General features: G+C 34.5%; 1 protein-coding gene across 4 annotated transcripts in view; it reads left to right on the forward strand.

Annotated features, from left to right (window-relative positions):
- Positions 1 to 219: 219 nt before the first annotated feature.
- EPHA6 (EPH receptor A6) overlaps positions 220 to 24067 on the forward strand; it is a gene marked incomplete at its 5' end in the record, with an annotated part of 855070 nt that continues 831222 nt past the window's right edge. For all 4 annotated transcript variants that reach the window (XM_082840129.1, XM_082840131.1, XM_082840130.1 and 1 more), the window contains one exon: positions 220 to 598. In XM_082840129.1, coding sequence (XP_082696255.1) covers positions 220 to 598 — 379 coding nt within the window. The remainder of the gene's footprint in view (positions 599 to 24067) is intronic.

The raw sequence follows: 24067 nt of genomic DNA on the forward strand, positions 1-24067 counted from the left end.
TGCAAGAGTCCACTTCTGTCCGGAGAGGCGCTCGGGCCGTCAGAGCTGCAGGAGCTACCCGCCGCACCTGGTCCTCGTCCCTCCCCCGCTTCCGGCCGTGAGGCGCCCTCCCCCGCCCCCTCGTTCCCCTCCCCCAAACTACAGCCAGAGCTAGCTCCTGCGCGCACGCTCTCCCGGGCCCAAGGGAATAGTCCTCGCGCGAGCGGGACACGGCGGTGGATGCAATTCCGCTCGCCTACAGCCGCCAGGAGCTCCCTGGCGCCTCAGGCAGCGTCCTCCTCCGAAGCAGCTGCGCCTGCCCCTGGGCAGCGTGGACCTTCGTGCCCTGCCCCCGGGGCCTCGCGCGGGGGGCGCCCCGGGACACCCTCTGTGGGCCGGGTGGAGGAGGAAGAGGAGGAGGAAGAAGACGTGGACCGGGACCCGTACCCTACGCGGAACACCTGGCTGCGCTGCTGCCACTTCTCTTTAACGGGGAGAAGAGAGCCGGGGAGAGCCATGGGGGGCAGCGAAGTCTGGGAATTTCTTTTGCAATTTGGTTTCTTCTTGCCTCTGCTGACAGCTTGGCCGGGCGACTGCAGTCACGTCTCCAACAACCAAGGTAAGGGACGGGGCGCAGAAGCGAGAGGGGGCGGGAGGAGGCGGGTGCTCTGAGGACCGGTGCATTGGTCGCCTTCTGCAGGTAACTTTGTCCCGGGGTAGGCTTCTCCGGGCTCTCTACACAAGGGGGTAGAGGGTGTCCCCTCCCCAGAGCGCCCTGTCCACATCGGCCGGGGCCGGCGACCTCACGAATTCCGGTTCCTTCTGCTTCCAAGTGTCTTTAAACGGATGCGTGAGCATCAGCAGCAGTTGGGTCCCAGCCCTGGCGGCCGCGGGCCCGCTCCCCGCTGCGCGGTCTGCGCTGGAGGTCAGGCTCTGTGGCACAGGCTTAATGGAGACTTCTGGCTCTCTGCGATCGCTCACAGCACGGTAACATGTAGGTATCTCCCACATGCCTTCAAGAAAGCAGATCGCTCTCGCTGTAGCCGCTGGCCAAATACTAGCCTTTTGCCTTCGGTAAACTAAGCCGCCCTCGCCCAGCTGCAACCCCTTTACCCCATCCAGACCGAACGTAGACTTGTTGGAAATTATTCTGAATTATTTCTAGCCCAGATGCCCAAAGGGGCCGGGGGGATAAGTGTTAGGTGTGAATTAACAAGTTGTGAATATCCTATTTATAAAGTCAGGTAAAGTGGTAAAGTGAAGATGAATAGTGTGTGAAAAGTGAAAGTGTGGTTTACTGAATGGAAAGCACTGAGAATTTTTGAACATTTTCTTGCCTTCTATCCAACAATCTTTATGAGACATATCTCATTGGATTTCTGCTATGAATATTTAAGGATCTATAAAAAACATCACCTGCATAATCTAAATCCTCCTAGACTAAGAGATGAACAACCGTAAAAGTTTTCCAGCATGTACCTGGCTTGATGCTCTCACTGGCACTGTGATGACTACCAATGTTACCTGTTATGTCACACTTTTACAAATACTTCAAATATACAACTTCAATTATAGTTACCATTCAACATATAAGGCTTCGAAATAATTTGCAGGTATATAAATGGAGGTCAGATGACATGAAAGTGTGCACTGTTTTTGCGAAGGTGAGAAGGTTGAGAGAGAAGGCAAAACAACACAGCCTTCTTCTTTGTTATCAACATGTATGACCAATTTGTTAGAATTATTCAGAATCAGTATTCAGTTGTTCTCATTTATACAACTGGTACTTTTGACATGTTTTTCTAATTCTTTCTCTTTTTTTTTTGACCTGCCAAATTGCAATCACAAATGCATATGTCAATTTGAAAATCCTACACAACCATCATGCCTGTGAGGATGTATCATATGAGTACCACCTATAGTGCCATACTCTCCTATGGCGGTGTATACCTTCAAACACATCCCTTATTTGTTTTCAAGGAATATTGGCATTAAATATCAAAGGGGTAGTTACTTAATCTACCTCTGAAAATAGAAGATTGTTAAAAATAACGTAATTATTTGACCTTTTCATTGAAAGGAGAGAGGAAATTTTTAATAATTGGAAGATCAGACATTTATGTTGTACCAAATGTGTCTAGGGCTACTAAAGAGATGTATACTTTGAAGTAAAGTTTACTAGAGATATTTTAACAGTTATTTCCTTGCAATCATTTCCCTAAAACAACATATATTTTTTCATTAAGTGCTGGTAACCATCCAAGGCCCTGAGGATACCAACATAAATAAAACACATGTTACACTCTTGACATGACTAAAGTGCCATTCTACCAAAATGTGTCAAATGTTAAAATATGACATTTCAGCTATTCATATTAAATTTAAGGACATAGAGAAGTTGTTTGTTAACATTTTGCAGTAATTTTTATCTATTTTAATGACTTTCTCATACTTTTAAAAGACATTTTAACTAAAATATTTACCAATTATATGTAATTTATGTGTGTTTTTATAAGTTAGCTTAACAGTGTTAGTATTACTCAGTTTACCCAACAATTAAATAAGATAAGTAAAGGTAGTCTCCTAAAACTCTTAATTTGAACTTGCATTAACATACTAAAAACACAGGCTATGCATTACACTTGGCTAATATAGTGCCTAAAGGCTAAGTTGGGTAAAATTTAGAGGAGTTCTTCAACAGAAGATTATAGAGAAAATATGCTCAGATTTTTTTCATCAGACACAAATGATTCCTCATAAAATGCTTTTTACAGCCTAAAGTCATAGTGATTAGAAATTATGCCTAATAATACTTTGAGATAATTTTCGAATACTGAAATCATCATGCTAATAGTTAATAAAATGTGGAACTTCAAAATGTTATTTTTATGAACACTTGGGGGATATTTTCTTATTTGTAGCTTCATAAATAGATGACATGAATCAACATATCTTACCAATTTGTAAACATTGAAAACATGAGGTATTACAGAATTATTATAGTATGTACACAATATAGAAATACTAATGTAAAATATAAATCAGATTTTACACATAATAATAAACATCAGTAATATGATGAATAGTTAATTTTAAGGATATCGTATTCATTTTCCTAGTAACTTTTCATCCTAAGAGCTAATGGAATTCATGTTTTATTTTTAAAATTTGTTATGGAGGGTAAAATTTCATTTTTATTTAATTTGCCTTCTCATTAAGGATATTCACAAGGTAAACTTTTTAATGTTATTTATCTATTTTTACCAAATCATATAAAATCTTTCATGGTTGAATGAAGGAATCACCCTCTTCCCATTTCCTAGTTTTCCATACGTAGGCATAGTAAAACTATCAAAAAAGTGAACTACCTCATTTTTAACCTGGTGCTTAAGATGGTGCTAAGAGTAACTTGAGTACAGGAAGCGTCTCTTCTCTTGTTTTTTTAACTGCTGTGAAGCTCTGCACTATAAAGACAAATCAGTTTGACTCTCTTTTCCTGTTACCCAAACCTCCTTGAATCCATCAAAAAGTAGAGTTGCTTCCTAGATCACTTCATCTGATTAAGTAAGTGAAAGCATGATTTGTACTCAGATTTCTCTTATTCCATTAGTTTTCCCTCTATTTAAAACCATAGTATTTATTTCGTGTTGGTAATTTTTATGTAAAAATAACAGATTTTACCCTCTTAATATATGTAAACTTTTATTTCCGTACTAGTAGGATACTTAGGAGGATATAAAATACAATCTTGTTTCATATGTAAGTAACCAGGTGTATCAATAACAGTGGTTAGTAGCCACCAGGGATCCATTAATTCAGAGATTACTCTGCTTTAGTCTAAGAGTTGATGCATCTCTCAGGGTGTGACTCATGTTTCCCAAAATAATCAATACTCAAATAATATATTAAATCAAAATATGGTTTGAATATGAGAGTCTAGAGAGCTCATTTTACTACCAAGATTGTGTGAATTGATCTTTCTCCTGCACCCAGGAAATTCAGTGACAAATGAAATAAACAAGGAAAACAGTAGTCTGAATCATTAGTTTCATTGAATTTATTAATTTGAATGAATTGAGTGTAAAATACACTAAGTTGTGTGTAAATACAGGTGAACACAGGTGAGCAGAAAAATATCTGCTTAATAAAATTCATAGCCCCAAATTAGTTGAACTTCCATAAGTGTTGTTCACAAACTATAAGTCTGTTGTTCTAATATTTATTGGAGGGGAGGAATTGAAATATTTTCGGAAAGGTCAAGAGTGAACTTTACTGAAAATATTTAACGTTGTGTTAAATAAGGAAAACTGAATGATTTATAAAGAATATTTCTAAAAGACCTTTCACTTATATAAAATTTATTTTCAGCAATAAACTATAGTTGTAAAGGTGCAGATTGTAATCTCATGTTTTCTTATTTACCATAAGTATAAAAACAACCTAGAATGCAATTTTATTATGCATTTACAAATTGAAATAAGCCATTGTGTAATTAGTCATTATGATTAGTGTTTAAAATAGAAATATAAAATATCATTGATATGCATTGATCACCTAAATGTTTTTTGCTCTGGGTTTGGGATAACACTGTCTAAAAATTTTTTCTTACACAAAAATTATACATTGTTCTTTAAGGATCTCTTCTTCAAACTAGGAATAACATGAATAAAGCAGTTTTAATTGAGATTTTCCCAAGGGGAAAATATATATCTAAAATTAGTGGTTAAATAACATCATTTTACATTTTTAATATTTTCAACTTTTCTAATAAGGAATTTGTATTACTTTTATGTTACAAAATTAAATATTGAGAAAAATACTAGAGTTGAAATTCCCTTCTTCACTAATCACTGCTGGTATAAATAACTTAAGTGCAAAAGGCATCATAGATTTCTTGTATTTCCTTCCACCAATCCTCTTTCCCTATGACAAGCACCATATCTCAATCTTTCTCTTTCATTCTTTTCTTTTCACACATGAGTACTTCTGACTATATATTTCATTTGTCCTAAATGGCGAGAGAACAGATCTTATTTTACAGTGTACATAGTCAACTGAACCCCCAAAGTAATAGAAGTTTCTTCATTGTGTTCTTGACTCAACATTTCTTGGGAGTATAGATATGGTGGAGATCAGTACATATAGTTAAGTAATGAAAAGGGATTGACTTTGTTCAGTGTACTTTGTCAATCATGTAATCAAACTAAATTTGTACAGAAGGATTAAATTGTTTATACAGGGCTTCCCTGGTGCCGCAGTGGTTGAGAGTCCGCCTGCCAATGCAGGGGACATGGGTTCGTGCCCCAGTCCGGGAAGATCCCACATGCCGCGGAGCGGCTGGGCCCGTGAACTATGGCCGCTGAGCCTGCGCGTCCAGAGCCTGTGCTCCGCAACGGGAGAGGCCACAACAGTGAGAGGCCCGTGTACCGGAAAAAAAAAAAAAATTGTTTATACATCCACAGTGTTATTTTAAAATAAATATTATATATATTATATCATACATATAAAAATTGTGCAACATAATTTAATATACTACATCTATAGTGTTCTGATCAACTTGCAATTTCATTAGACTGACATTAGTTCTTTAAAAAATAGAAATTATATTACCTCAACTTTTGCCTTATTTTATTGAGTACTGTGTTTTCGAGTTTAATATTTAGATGATGAAGAGAAAAAGAATAAGTAAGGCAGACTTTATAATTATGGAATTATAATTATATTATATATAATATATATTATATTATTATATTATATATAATATATATAATTATAATATAATTATATATATATAATTATATTATATATAATATATATATAATTATATTATAATTATAATTATGGAATTTATAATTCCATGCCCTCATGGAATTTATTTTCTAGTAAGGGAGACTGACAAAAAAATATTTAAGTAAATGAAACTATATGCTGTGCAGGAAAGAATACAGGCACTGAGCAAATAAAAGGAGGGACCTGCTATTTTAAATGTGATGGTTGGAAAGGCCTATCTGGGAGGTGACATGTAAGCCACATTCTCAAGGATGAGAAAGAGCTAATTGTACAGAATGGGAAGGAGTGCATTCTAGGTAAAGGGAATTGCCTGGTCAGTGACCTTGAAGGGAAATGAGCTTGACATGTTTGAAGAAGTAAGTCCAGTGTGACTGGACCTTACTGAGCAAGGAAGAGATTTAGCACAAAGTAAGGTTTGAAAGATAGTGAGGAACCAGATACCACAGAGAAGAAAACAAGCCATGGAAAGGAACTGGGTTTTAATATTATCCTAGGTAAAATGGGAAGCTACTGAGAGATTTTAACCATTTTTCATTTTAAGAGCGTTATGGCTAGTGAGCAAAGAGATGATTGGAAGATGGCAAGAGTAGAATTAGGAGTCTGTTGCAGTTACCTGGGGGGTGGGGTATGGTGGCCTGGCTAGAGTGGTGGTAGTGAGATGGGGAGAAGATGGATTTGAGATACATTTTGGAGTTAGGATTATGGGATCATCTTATCATTACAGAAAAATAAATGTAGATATTCAACATATCACTTCTTTTCCAAAGGGCTGAAAAAATTTTCCATTACTCCCCGTAAAAATGACCTTGCTTATAATTGATAATTGACAGAGTATAGGAGGGGTGGGGTGAGGCCCACTTTCCACTCTATTCAGCTCAGACTATGATTTAAAATATAATCTTAACAGTTTTACTATTTCAAACCATTGTCAAACCATTGTACATAACATTGTACACTCATATTGGATCAACAAATGAAATTTTTTAATGCATTTTTGACATGACAACTTTCCATATATAGTTGTTTTTTGTCAGAGTGGATAATGGCACACATGGGCGGAGACATCTTCACAAAGCAATATGGTAATCCAACAGAGTCTATTAAAATATAGAGCAATATTTGGAAGTTTGGCTTATGCACCAGTTTTGTTCATCTTTGTTATGATCAGATTACTGTTACTGAAAACAAAAGTGTAAGTGATACTAGATATCAAATAAGCGTGTTTCACATATTTTCTATTAGTCTTCTTTTATCTCTGCATTTTGTTTCAATGAAGAGAAACAAATACACGTTCAGAAAGCCTATAAGAGATCCAGAAAATGAGATCTTAAGATGAGGGAAGAAACTATTAGGCTCTCCACTAAACAACAGTATATTGCATGTAATTTAAAAAATTTCCCTGACCAGTTATTATTCATTACAGTGAGTTGCATTATAATAATAATTTATGAATGTAATCATTAAATAGAATCATAAAAATTCCTAACTTAGTCATATATACTTTGTATATATTTAGAAAATTCATACTCTGGAAATGCTTCATTTAAACATTTCTAAATATTCCTAAATATAAATATTCAAACGTTGTAAATCTTATATTTTACTTTAGTGCTTAGAATGTTCTGGAGAATACTATTGATATATATATATATATATTTTTTTTTTTTTTTTTTTTTTTTTTTTTTGCGGTATGCGGGCCTCTCACTGTTGTGGCCTCTCCCGTTGCGGAGCACAGGCTCCGGACGCGCAGGCTCAGCGGCCATGGCTCACGGGCCCAGCCGCTCCGCGGCATGTGGGATCTTCCCGGACCGGGGCACGAACCCGTGTCCCCTGCATCGGCAGGTGGACTCTCAACCACTGCGCCACCAGGGAAGCCCTACTATTGATATTTTATAGTGATTTCCTTTCAGTAAACATTGACTTCTTATGGGATATACAATTTTGTTTTTCAATGATAAATATTCTAGAACTGAGTGAAAACATTCGTTCTTCAAACAGATATTTATCAGAGGCCTACTATTTGATAGGCAGTGTACTTACCATATATAAGAATTCAAGGAGAACTTTCCCTCCCAGAATATATGATCCAGTGAAGGGTTTCCAGTCTCTTTCCAAGTCTGGCAGGAAAATTTTCTGTTTTCTTAAAATTAGATCCAAAATTAATTAGAAAAACTTTAAAAACACATTTGTTATATGGTAACATGTAACAAGTACTGTTGCTCAATTCTCAATATATTTATGTACCACTTATTTGAAAGTAATTTCTATTATTTCATTACAGTTTATCTCAAAGTTAAAAAAATAAGTCACTCAACAGTCACATATTAAGAATCTCCCTGTGTCAGGCATTATGCTAGGTTCTAAGTCTACAACAGTGATTATCATACAATCTCTGTTCCTTAGAAAATCAGTCTTCTCTGTTGATGTTATATATCCTTGAGTAATTGATATTTACTCTTTAATTACTTGATGATTTTTATGAGATAAAGAATTTTACAGTAAATGAGATCATGAGGGAGAGAAGGAAGGGGCTAAAGTAATACTACTAACACTTTCATGTGGTTTATTTGTAAAATTGCTTCACAAGGATCTTCTAATATTAGTTTTATGGGTGGGCATATATTCTATTTAATTACATGAAAAGTAAACATAAATATGCATTTAAAAATACAACCATGCGTAGAAAATATAAATATTTCACATCTGTAATGGCTTTCCATGGACTGACAGGTAGAGGGAGATTTTGTTTGAAGGATGTTAGACGAGCTTTTTATGGTGTGTTTATTTAAGGTGGATTTATTATTAAAAACTATGGTTAATGGTGAAGAAGCTAGTTTCTGCAGTTTCAGATAGCAGCAAGCATACCTTTTAATTAAGCTTTGGAGTGGGAACTGGGATGAAAGTATGTATTTTCAGTCCATGTACTGAAAAATAGATTCAGCTACTTTCCCAGGATACTGCTGTGTCCTCTAGCTGTTGGCCTGTTTGATGATCTGAACTTGCTGGATATAAATGAAAAATCACCCCATTCCTTCTATTTCATTTTATAACTTCAGTTGTAAAGTTGTACTTAACTTTTTGATCATAGAAGATATAACATCTCCTTAGAAACTGACTGTTCAGGAGGTAGAATTAGTTATGTATTATTCTTACAATGTTAGGTATCTGTGGATATATGGGATATTTATGTATGTAATTTATTTACTTATGTTAACTTACTAATAACATAACAGTAGGATAATTATGTATTCTTTCAGATTATTATTATAATACTCATATTGGTGGTACATGAGCCTTGCAACGAGAAACACATTCTTGTATAGAACATAGGGTATAATGTATAGAATAAGGAAAAGTACTTACACATGATTTAAGAAAATCAATATATGAAAACTTTCCTACCTTTGATGACTAGGAAATAAAAAGGTATTACATTAATATGTATTCCAAATAAGAATTATCTAAAACTAATTAAAATGATTGCCTCCAAATATGAGTTGAAATATATCTCAATATCACCTTAATTTTTACTTTTAAAGGAAGAAATTTGTTCCTTATATTGCTATGATACTTTAATATTGCTAAAAATAATTAAAATTAAACATTTAATTAGAAAATTAAACTATGTAGTGGCCAATGAATGTTATTCTAAAAATTGATATCTAAGACAACTGAAGTTTATTTTAAAATATAATACAGTAGCTAAGTAGCTATAAACATGCAAAATGAAAGAAAAATAGGGAGAGAAAAACTGAATTATGGTACTATTTTTAAAATGAACCTAATTGGTTAAGAAGTCTCTCTTGTTTTATATATATATATATATATATATATATATATATATATATATATATATATATATATAACAATATCGTGGGTTAGAGCCTTATCTCTGCAAGTATAGAAATGTCCTGATGACAGACAACGTTAGCTAAATCTCTTTAAAAAAAAAAATCCTGAAAATTTCCTTTCACTCTCCTTCTGGATTTAAAGTATACTTAGACAACATTTAAACTGTGAATGCAAGTGAAAATAATTAGTAGTTGCCATTATGTGTGACAGGAAAGAGTTGAGCAAACTAACAGCATTGCACAAAATCATAAGACTTTTGTCAGTTTCTAAAATTAAATAAAATCTATGCATTAGTCCACTTGTTAACAATTATAATGTCTGATCAACAACAACAAAAAACCCCAAGACTGCAGTAGCCACAACAATTTCATAACACTAGAACATTTAATGAGGAAACTACCCTGTTTCCTTGGCTGTTTTACATGTTCAATTTAATGAGGGAGCAGTCAGAAAGAGATCCTAACTTCTATCTGAAAAAGAAACAGAATTTCAGAAGTGCATATTGTTGGTATAACGTATTGCTTAGAATGTTTTAAAATAAGTGAAAAATAACATGCTCCAATTTTATTTTTATGATACTATATTAGAGCAAAAATTGTACCTATATTATAATAACTTACTGTCTTAAAGTGTTGTAGTATAATAACTTCATTTTATAGTTTAGAAAACTAGAGTTCACCCCAGTTATTAAAATAGCAGGTAGTTTGTTTATTTAAAATTCCATGTGTAAGAACCTTTATGATATTCACTAGTTTATGATCAAAAATTCATGCATATATATGCACTGTTTTTTTAGATTTTTCAAGAGCTCTATTACCTAGTAAAGCAAAAGTAAAATTTAAGAATTTATTTTAAAGTTTAGTATTCTAGAGTTTTAAGTACTTGTTAAAGCTAAATGAAAAATTTCCCTGAATTTATGAAGCCTTAAAATCAGATGAAATTTTTATCCTGTTTCTGCGATAAAGTTCTGAAATACTTTTCCATTGTAATATAGATATAGTTATCTTTGGGTTTTTGTTCATTTTTATTTTTATTACTTATATATAAACACTTCAGTTCTTAATCTATATGGTTTATTTGTATATATTTTCCTAGAATTCTCAAATTAGTTCAAAATTAAGTATATATTCATCCAAGTTTTAAATGAAATCTGTTGATACCTACTATGTTTTTTCACTGTGCTGGGAACAGAAAACTTAAAGATGGGTCACTTTGCCCTGGACTTCTGAGAGCTTAAGATTTAACTAATGAGGCTATTTATATGTCATTGAATAATTGACAAAGCAATATGGATTTAGCTGTTCCATAGATAAGTTCACATCTATGAACTATTGTTTACAGAGATGAAAAGGTAAAAGTACCATTTTCACTGATCTATGAATTAGTATATGGAGACATTGAGAAAAAACATTCATTCAGTATGTTGACCATGACCCTATATTGGCACTGACTTTGTGTGCCTGCTAGAAATGAAATAGGATCTGGCCCCTGACATTAAGAACAGCGTTGTAAAGTTGAAGAGATATACTTAACAGTTAAATACTAGCAATATAGCAAAGAGAAACGGAAACAATTTTAAAAATTATAAACAAAAAAGAATCTTGGGTTACATATGGGAAATAAAAATGAGTCTCACATTTATCAGGATTCATTATCATAAATATATATAAGCAATAAGAGAATTAAAACAAGTGACTCCTCTGGAAACTTCAATTTTTAAGGTACCTTGAATTAGTTATTCTGCACTTGAAGATTAAAGCTTACTCTCTGTATAGGTAAAAATAAAATCCAAGTGAATAATATCTTAGATTGAACATAGTTTTTTTTTTTTTTAACATCTTTATTGGAGTATAATTGCTTTACAGTGGGGTGTTAGTTTCTGCCTTATAACAAATTGAATCAGCTATACATATACATATATACTCATATCTCCTCCCTCTTGCATCTGCCTCCCACCCTCCCTATCCCACCCCTCTAGGTAGTCATGAATCACCCAGCTGATCTCCCTGTGCTATGCGGCTGCTTCCCACTAGCTAGCTATTTTACATTTGGTAGCGTATATATGTGCATGCCACTCTCTCACTTCGTCCCAGTTTACCCTTCCCCCTCCTCGTGTCCTCAAGTCCATTCTCAACGTCTGCGTCTTTATTCCTGTCCTGCCCCTAAGTTCTTCATAACCATTTTTTTTAATAGATTCCATATATAGAGTTTTTAAGTAAATGGCACCACTTGGCTTTTTCATTAAAAGTTTTATCATATTCTTTAAGAAATAGTGTGTTTGATGATGGTGGCTGCTTTTAAACAGCACAAAAACTATAACAACACAAAATCTTGATTTTAATGGATTGTATGTGGTTTTCTCTACTGATTATATTTAGATGATGGTAAAATTGTAAAATCTGTATGATTTACACTATATGCAATTTAAAGATTAAAAATGTTTCTCTAGTTTCTTGCCATCTCTTACCATTCTTGTTTTATTGTGATTCTCTTCCCTACCTCTATTAAATATTGGTTTTTAGAGGTGTTTCATAACTTTGAAATGGCTAGTATTCTTTAACATTTATGTTGAGAAATTAGATAAATTACTCTTTGATAGATCCTGTATTTTATATTTGAGAAATGTGCCTGTAGAAGAACATAGAAATTGCTGCCAGAATTTGGTATTTTTAAACAGAGAAAAATCAATGGCAGATTATCCATGATTAGCGGTTGACATTTAGATTTGTACATTTATAATGTCAAAAAGCACTGAAAACTGTCAATTTAGTTTCTAAATTACAATAATATTCTTATTTTCAAATCCAACATTTTATGGTTCTCATCTGTCCTTCAACATAGAGATATATTTAAAATAATAATTGAAATAATTGCAGATCTTTTGACAAGCTGGACTTTAAATAATTAATTGAAAAATTACAAATCTGCTAAAAAGCCTAATGAATTACTCATCTCTTTGTGAGCATCTAGGTTTGTTGTTGTTGCCCTGATCATTATTTCAATACCCTAGTGCAGGCGTTATTTCTAACTTATGAAAATAAATATCTTTATAAAGGTATATTATGATTGGATTAATATTTCTTCTCCTTTAATCATTACACAATACCTAGAATATGGTCATGTATTGCCATGTCATAAGAATTATTTTAATTCTGTGCTAGAGTATGTATCATAAGTCTTTTAAAGTATTTTCTCCTCCAGCAGATGATTTGCCTGGGCTGTGAGAATCTGAGTTGTTGTCAGGCTTTACTAGATTGAGGATATTTTTTGAGGTTTGATATCTTAATTGTAAAACATTATGATTTTAAGTACATCCCACCACACATATGCCACATTTATTATGGAATAGAACCCATCCTCCAAATGCACACTAGCTTGGTTGGAAGTTCTGCTTCTAATGTGGCACCAGAGTGTAGGAAGCTTAAATAGTATCTATATAACTAAGGAGAAAGCCATAAATTTTCTTTTTAATATACTTGTCTCTGATATACTTATTGTTCAGGTCCAAGATTATCCTGTTCAGTCAGTTTCTCTCAATTTCTTATAAAAATTTTGGACTTAATTCTCTTCTAATGCAAAATTAGGGAATATTTCATGCAAATGGACTATTTTAAATTTATCTTCTTTAGCTAGTCTTAAATTGGAATGATTATGATTTTCTTTTATGTGTAAGTTCTTTATATACTACTTACATATGTCATGTTAATGCCAAGTATTCCCCCAAGTTACCTTTAATTATGTTTATTACTGTTTGTATATCAAGATTGGCTTCAGCCTCCAAATTTTTCCACTTATCGTTTTTCCCCTCTAATATTTGCTTCTGATGACATGCACACATTGAACAATAGGCAGTTGGGGAATAAATGCCCATTTACCAGTCACTCTAATAGTGCTTTATATACAAACGATAAGCTACCTGACAAAAGGTCAGTTGTAACTAATGTAACTTATGCTGAAGTGGGGTTTCTTACCTTCCAATTTTAATCTAAATCCTCCCAAATTCACTTATCTAATATTCACATGAACAAGAATGGCTGATACCTACCTAGTTATAGGTAGGTAGAAGAGGGAGAGGAAAGGTAGGCTCAAGTTATAGGAACATTTACCACATGGAATGAGGATGACAAAAAAGCGTTTGCACGTGGCTCTACTGCAGGTGTGACATTATGCTGGATCCACATACATACACAATCTTCCAATATTGTGTAGCTTGGAAAAACTCCTTGAGTGGAAAAGCTAGAAAAAAGTTGAAAGGGGGTTGAGAATTTGAGTAAGAATTTAGGCTGAATATCTAGCTGAAATCAAGGAACTTTCCTTCCTCAGTGATTATTTCTCAACACTTAATCTTTTTGTAAGAGTTTATAATTTTATGGAGTGATGTCTATTAATCTTTTTCTCAGTTATTTTTTAGTTTTTTTAATGTGTAGAGACTCTTTGCACATCCTATTTAACTGTATTTTCTAGATGTGTTATGGCTTCAGGTTAATATATATCATGCCTCAGAGTGTGCTATGACAACAAACATTTCTTTTGAAGATGTAAAATGTTCTAGAAAGCAGTTAAGCAGAAAGTTGAAAAATATTCATATACTTAGATTATTAATTCCACTTTTATGAATTTAAATTCTAGGGGAATGCATGGATAAAGACAGGCCAAAATTTATATACAGGACTTTTCATTTCAGCCTTATTTATCAAACTGAAGAATTGGCATCAAAGTCAATGCCCCCAGATAGGAACATCTTCATAGAGACATAACTTCCTTTATTTGTAAAAATTTCTTCAGTGAGGGCGTGTGCATCAACAGGAGTCCCAAATCCCTCAATGTGAGATGGTGGAAAAACTTGTTTTGCTACTGAGAGAGCACATAAGAGAGATGATAGGAGAACAAGGAAGGAAGCCTTTGCAATAGGAGCAGTCTGATGGAGATTCTGGGATTTGTTTAGAGTAGCCAAGAGTATGGTTTAAAAATGATGGTGTCTGTTGTTCTATTTGAAATTGTTCGCTTGACTGCGATGTTAACCATTTCCCCTATCTTCACCTCCAACATTTTATCAAACTCTGTTATACTTCAGAAAAACAAGAATAGAAATCAGTTCTAATTTAAGTTCAAAATAAATGGATAGCATCTTTGTACTTAAAGAGGATGTTTCTCTGAAAAACTCAAAAATGTTTTGTACTCAGCAGTCTCTCCCATTAATACACCTGTAAAAATGTATCTTCAGTTGATGGAGAATTTGACATAGTAGGAAAAATGAAGAAAAAGACCGAATGCTTTTCAACTGTGTATATTAATTTAATTCTACCACTTTATCTTTTTATTCCACCTTTCCAAAGTAAGTAAGCACCATAAATTACTGCACTTATTTTACTAATGGAATTTATATGGACGTTAAGTTACTTGGCAAAGCTGATAGAGCAAATTAGTAACCACAAAGGAAAAAGAAAGCAGGCCTTAAGCCTGTTAGATCAGTGTACTTTCTAAATGAGAAGGAGAATTTCAGGCAACTCCTAGAATATTAAAAATGCAAAGGTATTGAATTTAAATATTGTTCCTCTACATTAATGTCTAGAGAAATTTCTAAAACACTTAACCTATATTACTTATAAATATTGATAATCTGTTTAAAAGAATAGAAGATTTTTTTGGAAAATTATTTATAAAGAAGGATTTCTTTTACTGGATTATACAACTTTTTAAAATTAGCATTTAATAGTTATGACTTTAAGTAATATGCCATTTTTACTCCCATTTTCTTTATATATATTATTTTTGTGGTTGTAAGGCCCATTACTGTGTGCTTTTGCTTGTATGTTTATCATTTGTTTGTTTACTAATTCGTCCAGATGTTTAAACTGCTTGTTAGGCACTGTACAAGCAGTCTTGATTAATGAGCAATAATGACAATTTAAGTATCTAATGAGAAGCTGTACAGTTTGAGTCTTCAGCCCTAGAGACTCCTCCTTTTGGACTACTTTTGATTTTCCCTCAATTCAGATCTAGCATAGCAACTATCAAGTCTTAATGTCTATAAGAACTGCTGAAGAACTTTTTCAAATGACAGATTGCTGAGCCCCACTACCAAAGAGTTGGATTTAGTGTGTTAAAGATAGTGTTTAGGACTGTTCATTTTTAATAAACACTCTGCTAAATGTAGATGCAGATGGTTTGAGAAACCCTGACTTAGGGATCCCTATCTTTATCCATTGAAGCAAATAGGGATTAAAGCTAGCTAAAATAAGCAGAAAAGAAATTTATAAGGAATTTGATATCTTATAAATAAAAATTGGATTTATAATATAAATGTTGGATTTATAAGACTTTGGATAAGATGATTCCACAGAACTGAAGAGACTCCTAGAGAACCAACTTTAGCAAAGGATAAGAATCAGGGCAGCACCTGGGATCTAGACATCAGGAATTAATCATCAGTCTCATTGGGCTGAATTGATTTCAACCCTTTTTTCCCTATAATTGTATTACTCAGCTAAAAATATCAGTTCTGCAAGAGGGAGTCTGAATGGCCTACATTGGGTCATGAGCCCCTGCATCATAGAAAGAGTAGGACGCCTTGATTGACAACCTTACCGTGACTGGACACTGTGGGGGACAAGGAATTCCTTAAAAATTCTGTCACTAAAACAAGTGGAATGGATAATGGGTGGCCAAAACCTAGCACATGTCTAATCACTGATAGTATAATATAATCATCCAAATAACTTCTTTTAGAATTTCAGCCCTTACACTAAAAACTCAATTATGAAATGAATATGACTTTTTATAATTAGAGTCTATAGTGTCTCCCAGTTCAGCCCAGAGGAGTTAGGCATCATATTACTACTACCCTCAATAGAGTATTAGCAATTTAGGAGACATATTATAATAGAATCATGAAGCCAGTCTCCCGAAAGGATAGCATATATTTGCTTTTACTCAAGTACAATTTGAAATATCCCTTGTTATGATAAAACTCTTATCCTGCAGTATAGAAGATAAGGAAACAATATAGATGGCCTGAACTAACCTTTTCTTTACAAGAAATTTGACTTTTACCAAGTGGCTTACACAAAATTTCAGTGCATTCAAAATACTGTACAATATTCTGGTCATTACTGTGTGCCTGGCTAACATGAGAAAATTTGTGACACAAAATATTGTGCCCAATATTGATCCAACTTCCGTACACAATTATTGTGCTTTTAAAAATAAACCAATTCCTAAACTATAGAAACAAAATTGATATGCCTCTAAATGTTATATTTTAAAAATATATAGTAAATGATGTTTTAAGGGGTTTGGATTTTAAGATTGCTCGTGTTTCATTTCAAAATAATTACATTTCTATGGGACATTTTCCCAGAAATAGCTGTTCAAATGCAGTATAAATTCTGAGTTTTTGAGTGGTTACTCCTTTCTAGGCACCATTCTAAGTACTTCAACGTATTCAGTTGTGTAATCTTTACAACAACCCATAAAGTTAATCATTTTTATCTCAGTTTTATAGGTAAGGAAATTAGGACACAAAATAGGTTAAGTAACTTGTCACAGTGTTAAATGGTAATAGAGTGTTATGCATTCAATTGAGTCCCCCCCAAATTCCTATGTTTAAGTCCTAATCTCAGGTACCTAAGAATATGACCTTTTTGGGAAATGAAGTTGTTGCAGATGTAATTAGTTTAGATGAGGTCCTACTGGAGTAGGGTGGGCCCCTAATCCAATATGACTGGTGTACTGATTAAAAGGGAGAAATTCGGAGATAGACATGCACACAGGGAGAAGGCTACGTGAAGATTAAAGCAGATATTGCAGTTATGGATCTACAAGCCAAGGAACACCACAGATTGCCAGCAAACAACCTTAAGCTAGGACAGAGTCATGAAACAGATTCTACCTCATGGTTCTCAGAAGGAACCACCCCTGCTGACCTCTTGATCTAAGATTTCTAGCTCTCAGAACCGTAAAACAGTAAATTTCTGTTGTTCTAACCCAGTTGTGGTACTTCGTTATGGCAGCACTATGAAACTAACATGCAGAGTAAGGATTTGGATTTACACATTATAGCTCCAAAGCGTACATTCTTAACCAACACACTGTATTGTTTCCCTGCATATAATTGAATAAATACATCATCTGTTAGGATGTAAAAGAGATCTAGACTAGGAAAGCTAATCCAGACTAAGAGAGCTAATAACATTTTTCTGGAACCTGATGTGCCTCTTTGTAAGGGCATTGAGAAAGGTACTTAAAAGTATTATTTTCCTTCAAAACTGCCAATAACAAAATAGAAACAGACTATGACTAAATATGTTTGGAAAACATCATGATCTGAGAACCATAAATTATAAATTTGTATAAATTAAGTTTATTTAAATATCAAAAAAGTGTCATCCTTAATAACTCCTGAGAGAAAGATAGAAAATCTTAAGGAAGATCTCTGCTGTACCTGTTAGATGACTGTTTACATGTATTTCAGTTCATGTAGAGCATAACTTTTGCATATACCCAGGCCTTGACTACTAGTGAATTAAACAGGAAAAAATGTAGAAAAATGATTGCTATTACACAAAGACCATAATGGAGACTGTGCATGGTCTTCTGCCCATAGATTTTTCTAATTAAAACAAACAGCCATGGAATTAGGGAAAGTCATGTATAACCTAGGTTTCTTCTGTTCAAAAATAAATGTAGTGAAAAGAAAAATGAGAAGGGAGAGCTAGAAGTAAGTAGGAAGTGTATACTTAGAAGGTATATTGATACCTTAGCTCTGAAATATTAGGGACAATAAAAGCTCAAGATGCCAGAGTTGCTCCGAATTGCCAAGAATAGAGGGGTAATAGCCTAAAAACCCTGAATTTTTTTTTCTCCTTCCAACTCTAAGAGGAGATTAAAGATGAGTTAAGGGGAGGTTTCTGCTTGGATTTAGTAGTGGTAGGAAATGGTAATCTATAAAGCAGAAATATCTTCCTGTTAAAGTTTGGTAAGATACTTGATATGTATCTCGTTATATTTGTTTAATTTTTACTCTGTTCAATGTTGCACAATCAAATAAGCCTGGGTCTGAATTCCAGTCCTATGCCTTATTAAAATTAATTTCTTAGAAAATGGCTACTGTCTTAGCCTTGTTTTAATTATCTATATAATAGCAAAAATAACACCTATTTAGTTTTATTTTGAGAATTTATAAATGGAATATACTATATATATATATACACACACACACTTGGCCACACAACAACAGTCACAATAATATAATAGTTAATATTTATCTACTGATTACTATGTTTTAAGGACTTTTGTGCATTGCTTCATTCCTTTAAACTAGGAAGTAAGTCATATTATTCCAATTTGACAACTGAATTTGACAGCTACCTCATAGAGAGTCTGAGGAGTTTCCTCAAGGTCATAAGCTAGTAAGTTATGTACAAAATTTTGGAATCAAACCTAGTTTACTATCTTTGAAATAACACAATTAACTATATTACTAGTGGCCCTTTGTCAGGGATACAAATATAAGTAAACGTAGTTCTTTATGAATTTCTTGTCTAATAGGAAGGGAAAGTCAAATGGGTGGAGACAACTTCTTGTCAGTGTGGTGATGGAAGTAGGTACAGGTTACCAATGGCTTTGAAGGAAGGAAGATGTGGTCACATGTACTTTCAGGCATCAAGAAGGACTTCATATAGGAAGAGAAGCTTGAGCTGAGTGTTAAAATACTAGTCATTATTCATTAGGTGACTAGTGATTACAAATTATTCCAGATAGATGGAATAACAGGTTCAAGGGCCTGGCAAAAAATACAATAGCATTTCGCGGGGTCCTGGTAAATAGTTACGAATAGATAGAGACTATAAGGAAGAGAGAGGCAGGAGATAAAGGATGAAAAATAGACAGGGGTCAGGACATGAAGAGCTTTGATCAGCTCTGCCTAAGTGGTTTGTACTTTATTATTAAAAGCCAGAGGTTCTTAACTCTGGTTGTCCATCAAAATCTTATGGGGGGCCTTTGAAAAAATACGCATACTCAGGTCCAACCCAAATCTATCTTTATAAATACATTTTTGTGGTGAATTTTGAACATCTTTCTTCCTACTCTTGTTAACACCCTATTAAGCATGTAGTAGGGAATAAATATTGGCTAATTGATCGGCTTTTATTAGCTGATACAGCAACTTCAGAATTATTTTTAGTTATTTTGGTGAGTGATGTGAAGGGAATTTTTTTCCATCATTGAAAAGTTACATTTTTATAAGAATGTTCTAGAATTTTAAAAAAAGATATGAAGGTAATAATGACCCAGAATATCAATGTGATATTCTGATATACTTATTATTGATTTACTGATAAATAGCCAAAAGGTGCATTTTTTTGGTGAGCAGCACATTCCCATGTTCCTCCCCTACTTGTACTGTTAGTATTAATGTAAGGCGCACTGACTGCATTTTTTTCCATGATCTTGAAATCGACAGTATAGTTTTTTCCTGTTTTAACTCCTAATACAGAACGAGTATATTACCTGTGGGTTTTGTGTGTGTGTGTGTGTGTGTGAGAGAGAGATAATGCAACATGCAGATTTAAAGTTTTTCATTAGTGCTTCAAAGGCAGAAAAGAATGAAGCTAATCTAAAAAAGTCTATCTGGGCATAAAAAAATTCAGTTTCACATATAAGGAGCTTGCGAGTCACCACTTGGTTCTAACAGTAAGCAAAAACCTGAAAAGACTGAAAAATCAACTCTTCTTTGATCCGTAAGAGAGGGGAGGACACAGGGCAAAGTGCTTGCCCCCAAGGTTGGAAAGACAGACAGGCAGATGCAGGGAGTTACAGCTTCCCAGAGCAGAGCCTCACAAACAGAAACAGCCACAGGAACCATTGCTGGGTAGAACATGTCCAGCTATCAAGAAAAAAAATTACAAGGTATACCAATTGCAAAAACCACAGTTTGAAGAGACAGAGCAAGCATCAGAACCAGACATGACAGGGGTGTTGGAATAATCAGATTGGGAATTTAAAACAACTATGATTACTATGCTAAGGGCTCTAATGGATTAATTAGACAGCATGCAAGAACAGATGGGCAACATAAGCAGAGAGATGGAAATCCTGAGAATGAAACAAAAAGAAATGCATGTATATGTATGTATGTTTATATATAAGTGAAATGAATGACAGCAGTGATACGTGGGAAAGAGGAGGAAATAAGACTATTTTGTTATTATAAGGTACACTACCTACAAAGAGGTATAGTGTTATTTGAAAATAGGCTTGCATTAGTTGTAAATGTATATTGCAAACTCAAGGGCAACCACTAAAAGAAGTGAAAAAAGAAGTATAACTGATGTGCTAATAAAGGAGAGAAAATGAAATGAAATTTCATTTAATTAAATGGAATTAAACTTCAAAAGGTAGGAAAAGAGTGAAGAGAAAGATAGGAACAAAGAGCAAGGGCAACAAATAGAAAGCAGTAATGACCGTGTTAGATATTATCCAGTTATACCAATAATCACATTTAATGTTAGTGATCTAAATGGATGAAATGAAAGACGGAGACTGATGGAGTGGACCAAAAAACAAGACGCAACTCTATGTTCTCTACAAGAAACCCACTTTATTTTTTTATTTTTATTTATTTATTTATTTATTTATTTACATCTTTATTGGAGTATAATTGCTTTACAATGGTGTGTTAGTTTCTGCTTTAAAACAAAGTGAATCAGTTATACATATGTTCCCATATCTCTTCCCTCTTGCATCTCCCTCCCTCTCACCCTCCTTATCCCACCCCTCTAGGTGGTCACAAAGCACCGAGCTGATCTCCCTGTGCTATGTGGCTGCTTCCCACTAGCTATCTGTTTTACGTTTGGTAGTGTATATATGTCCATGCCACTCTCTCACTTTGTCACAGCTTACCCTTCACCCTCCCCATATCCACAAGTCCATTCTCTAGTAGGTCTGTGTCTTTATTCCTGTCTTACCCCTAGGTTCTTAATGACATTTTTTTCTTAAATTCCATATATATGTGTTAGCATACATTGGCAGAACACTCTATGACATAAATCACAGCAAGATCCTTTTTGACCCACCTCCTAGAGAAATGGAAATAAAAACAAAAATAAACAAGTGGGACCTAATGAAACTTCAAAGCTTTTGCACAGCAAAGGAAACCATAAACAAGATGAAAAGACAACCCTCAGAATGGGAGAAAATATTTGCAAATGAAGCAACTGACAAAGGATTAATCTCCAAAATTTACAAGCAGCTCATGCAGCTCAATAACAAAAAAACCAAACAACCCAATCCAAAAATGGGCAGAAGACCTAAATAGACATTTCTCCAAAGAAGATAAACAGACTGCCAACAAACACATGAAAGAATGCGCAACATCATTAATCATTATAGAAATGCAAATCAAAACTACAATGAGATATCATCTCACACCCATCAGAATGGCCATCATCAAAAAATCTAGAAACAATTAATGCTGGAGAGGGTGTAGAGAAAAGGGAACACTCCTGCACTGCTGGTGGGAATGTGAATTGGTACAGCCACTATGGAGAACAGTATGGATGTTCCTTAAAATACTACAAATAGAACTACCGTATGACCCAGCCATCCCACTACTGGGCATATACCCTGAGAAAACCATAATTCAAAAAGAGTCATGTACCAAAATGTTCATTGCAGCTCTATTTACAATAGCCAGGAGATGGAAACAACCTAAGTGTCTATCATCGGATGAATGGATAAAGAAGATGTGGCACATATATACAATGGAATATTACTCAGCCGTAAAAGAAACGAAATTGAGCTATTTGTAATGAGGTGGATGGACCTAGAGTGTGTCATACAGAGTGAAGTAAGTCAGAAAGAGAAAGACAAATACCATATGCTAACACATATGTATGGAATTTAAGAAACCCACTTTAAATATAAAGAAACATATGGATTAAAAGTAAATGGATGAAAAAAAAGTAAATGGATGGAGAAAAATACACCATCCTAAAAATGATCAAAAGAACACATGAGAGGCTGTATTAATTTCAGACAGAACAGACTTCACAGCAAGGCAAGTTATTAAGGGTAAAGTAGGGCATTATAAAATGATAAAGGGACCGTTTCTTCAAGAAACATTACAGTCCTTAATGTGTATATGCCTAACAACAGAGCACATACTTTTTAAGGCAATGACTGATGGAACTGCCAGGAGAAATAGATGAACACACTACCATAGTTGGAGACTTCAACCCCTCTATCAGAAATGGACATATCCAGCAGGCAGAAAATCAATAAGCCCATATTGAACTCAACAAAACTATCAATCAACTGGATATAATTGACATCTATAGACTACTTTATCCAACAACAGCGGAATGCACATTCTTATCAAGCTCACATGCAACATTCACAAAGATATACCTGATTCTTGACCATAAAAAATACCTTTGCAGATTTAAAGAATAAAAATCATCATGTCAGCTTCAACCACAATTGAAATCAATAATAGAAAGATAATTGAAAAAATTAAAAATACGTGGATGTAATCAACACATTACATCCAAAATATGTGGATGTAACCAACATACTAATAATCAAGACTGAATCATGAAGGAATGGAAAATCTGAACAGACAACTTACTACTAAGGAGATTGAATCAATAATCAAAAACCCCACAGCTGGGGCTTCCCTGGTGGTGCAGTGGTTGAGAATCTGCCTGCTAATGCAGGGAACACGGGTTGGAGCCCTGGTTGAACACATGCTGCAGAGCAACTAGGCCCACGAGCCACAACTACTGAGCCTGTGCGTCTGGAGCCTGTGCTCCGCAACGAGAGGCCCACGCACCACGATGAAGAGTGGCCTCCACTTGCCACAACTAGAGAAAGCCCTCCCACAGAAACAAAGACCCAACACAGCAAAAATAAATAAATTAATTAATAAACTCCTACCCCCAACATCTTAAAAAAAAAACAAAACCCACAGCTGATAGCGTAAAGTCCAGGACCAGATGGCTTCACCAGTGAATTCTACCAAACATTTGAAGAATCATGGTACTAATCCTGCTCAAATTCTTCTAAAAAATAAGAGGAGAGAACACTTCCACACTCTTTTAATGAGGCCAGCACTACCCTGATACCAAAATCACACAAGGGCACTATAAGAAGAGAAGATTATAGGCCAATATATCTGATGAACATAGATGCAAAAATCCTCAACAAAATATTAACAAGCCAAATTCAACAGCATTAAAAGGATCATACACCATGATCAAGCAGAGATTATTCAAGGGATGTGAGGATGGTTCAACATTTGGAGATCAGTCAATGTGTAATACACATTAACAGATGAAGGATAAAAATCATATTATCTCAAGGGATACAGAAAAAGCACTTGACAAAATTCAACATCCATTCATGATGTTGAACTGGGGATAAGAGAAACTATGTCAACATAATA

Source organism: Leucopleurus acutus (genome assembly GCF_964270905.1).
Source record: "Leucopleurus acutus genome assembly, chromosome: 5".
In the NCBI taxonomy this organism is placed as follows: Eukaryota; Metazoa; Chordata; class Mammalia; order Artiodactyla; family Delphinidae; genus Leucopleurus; species Leucopleurus acutus.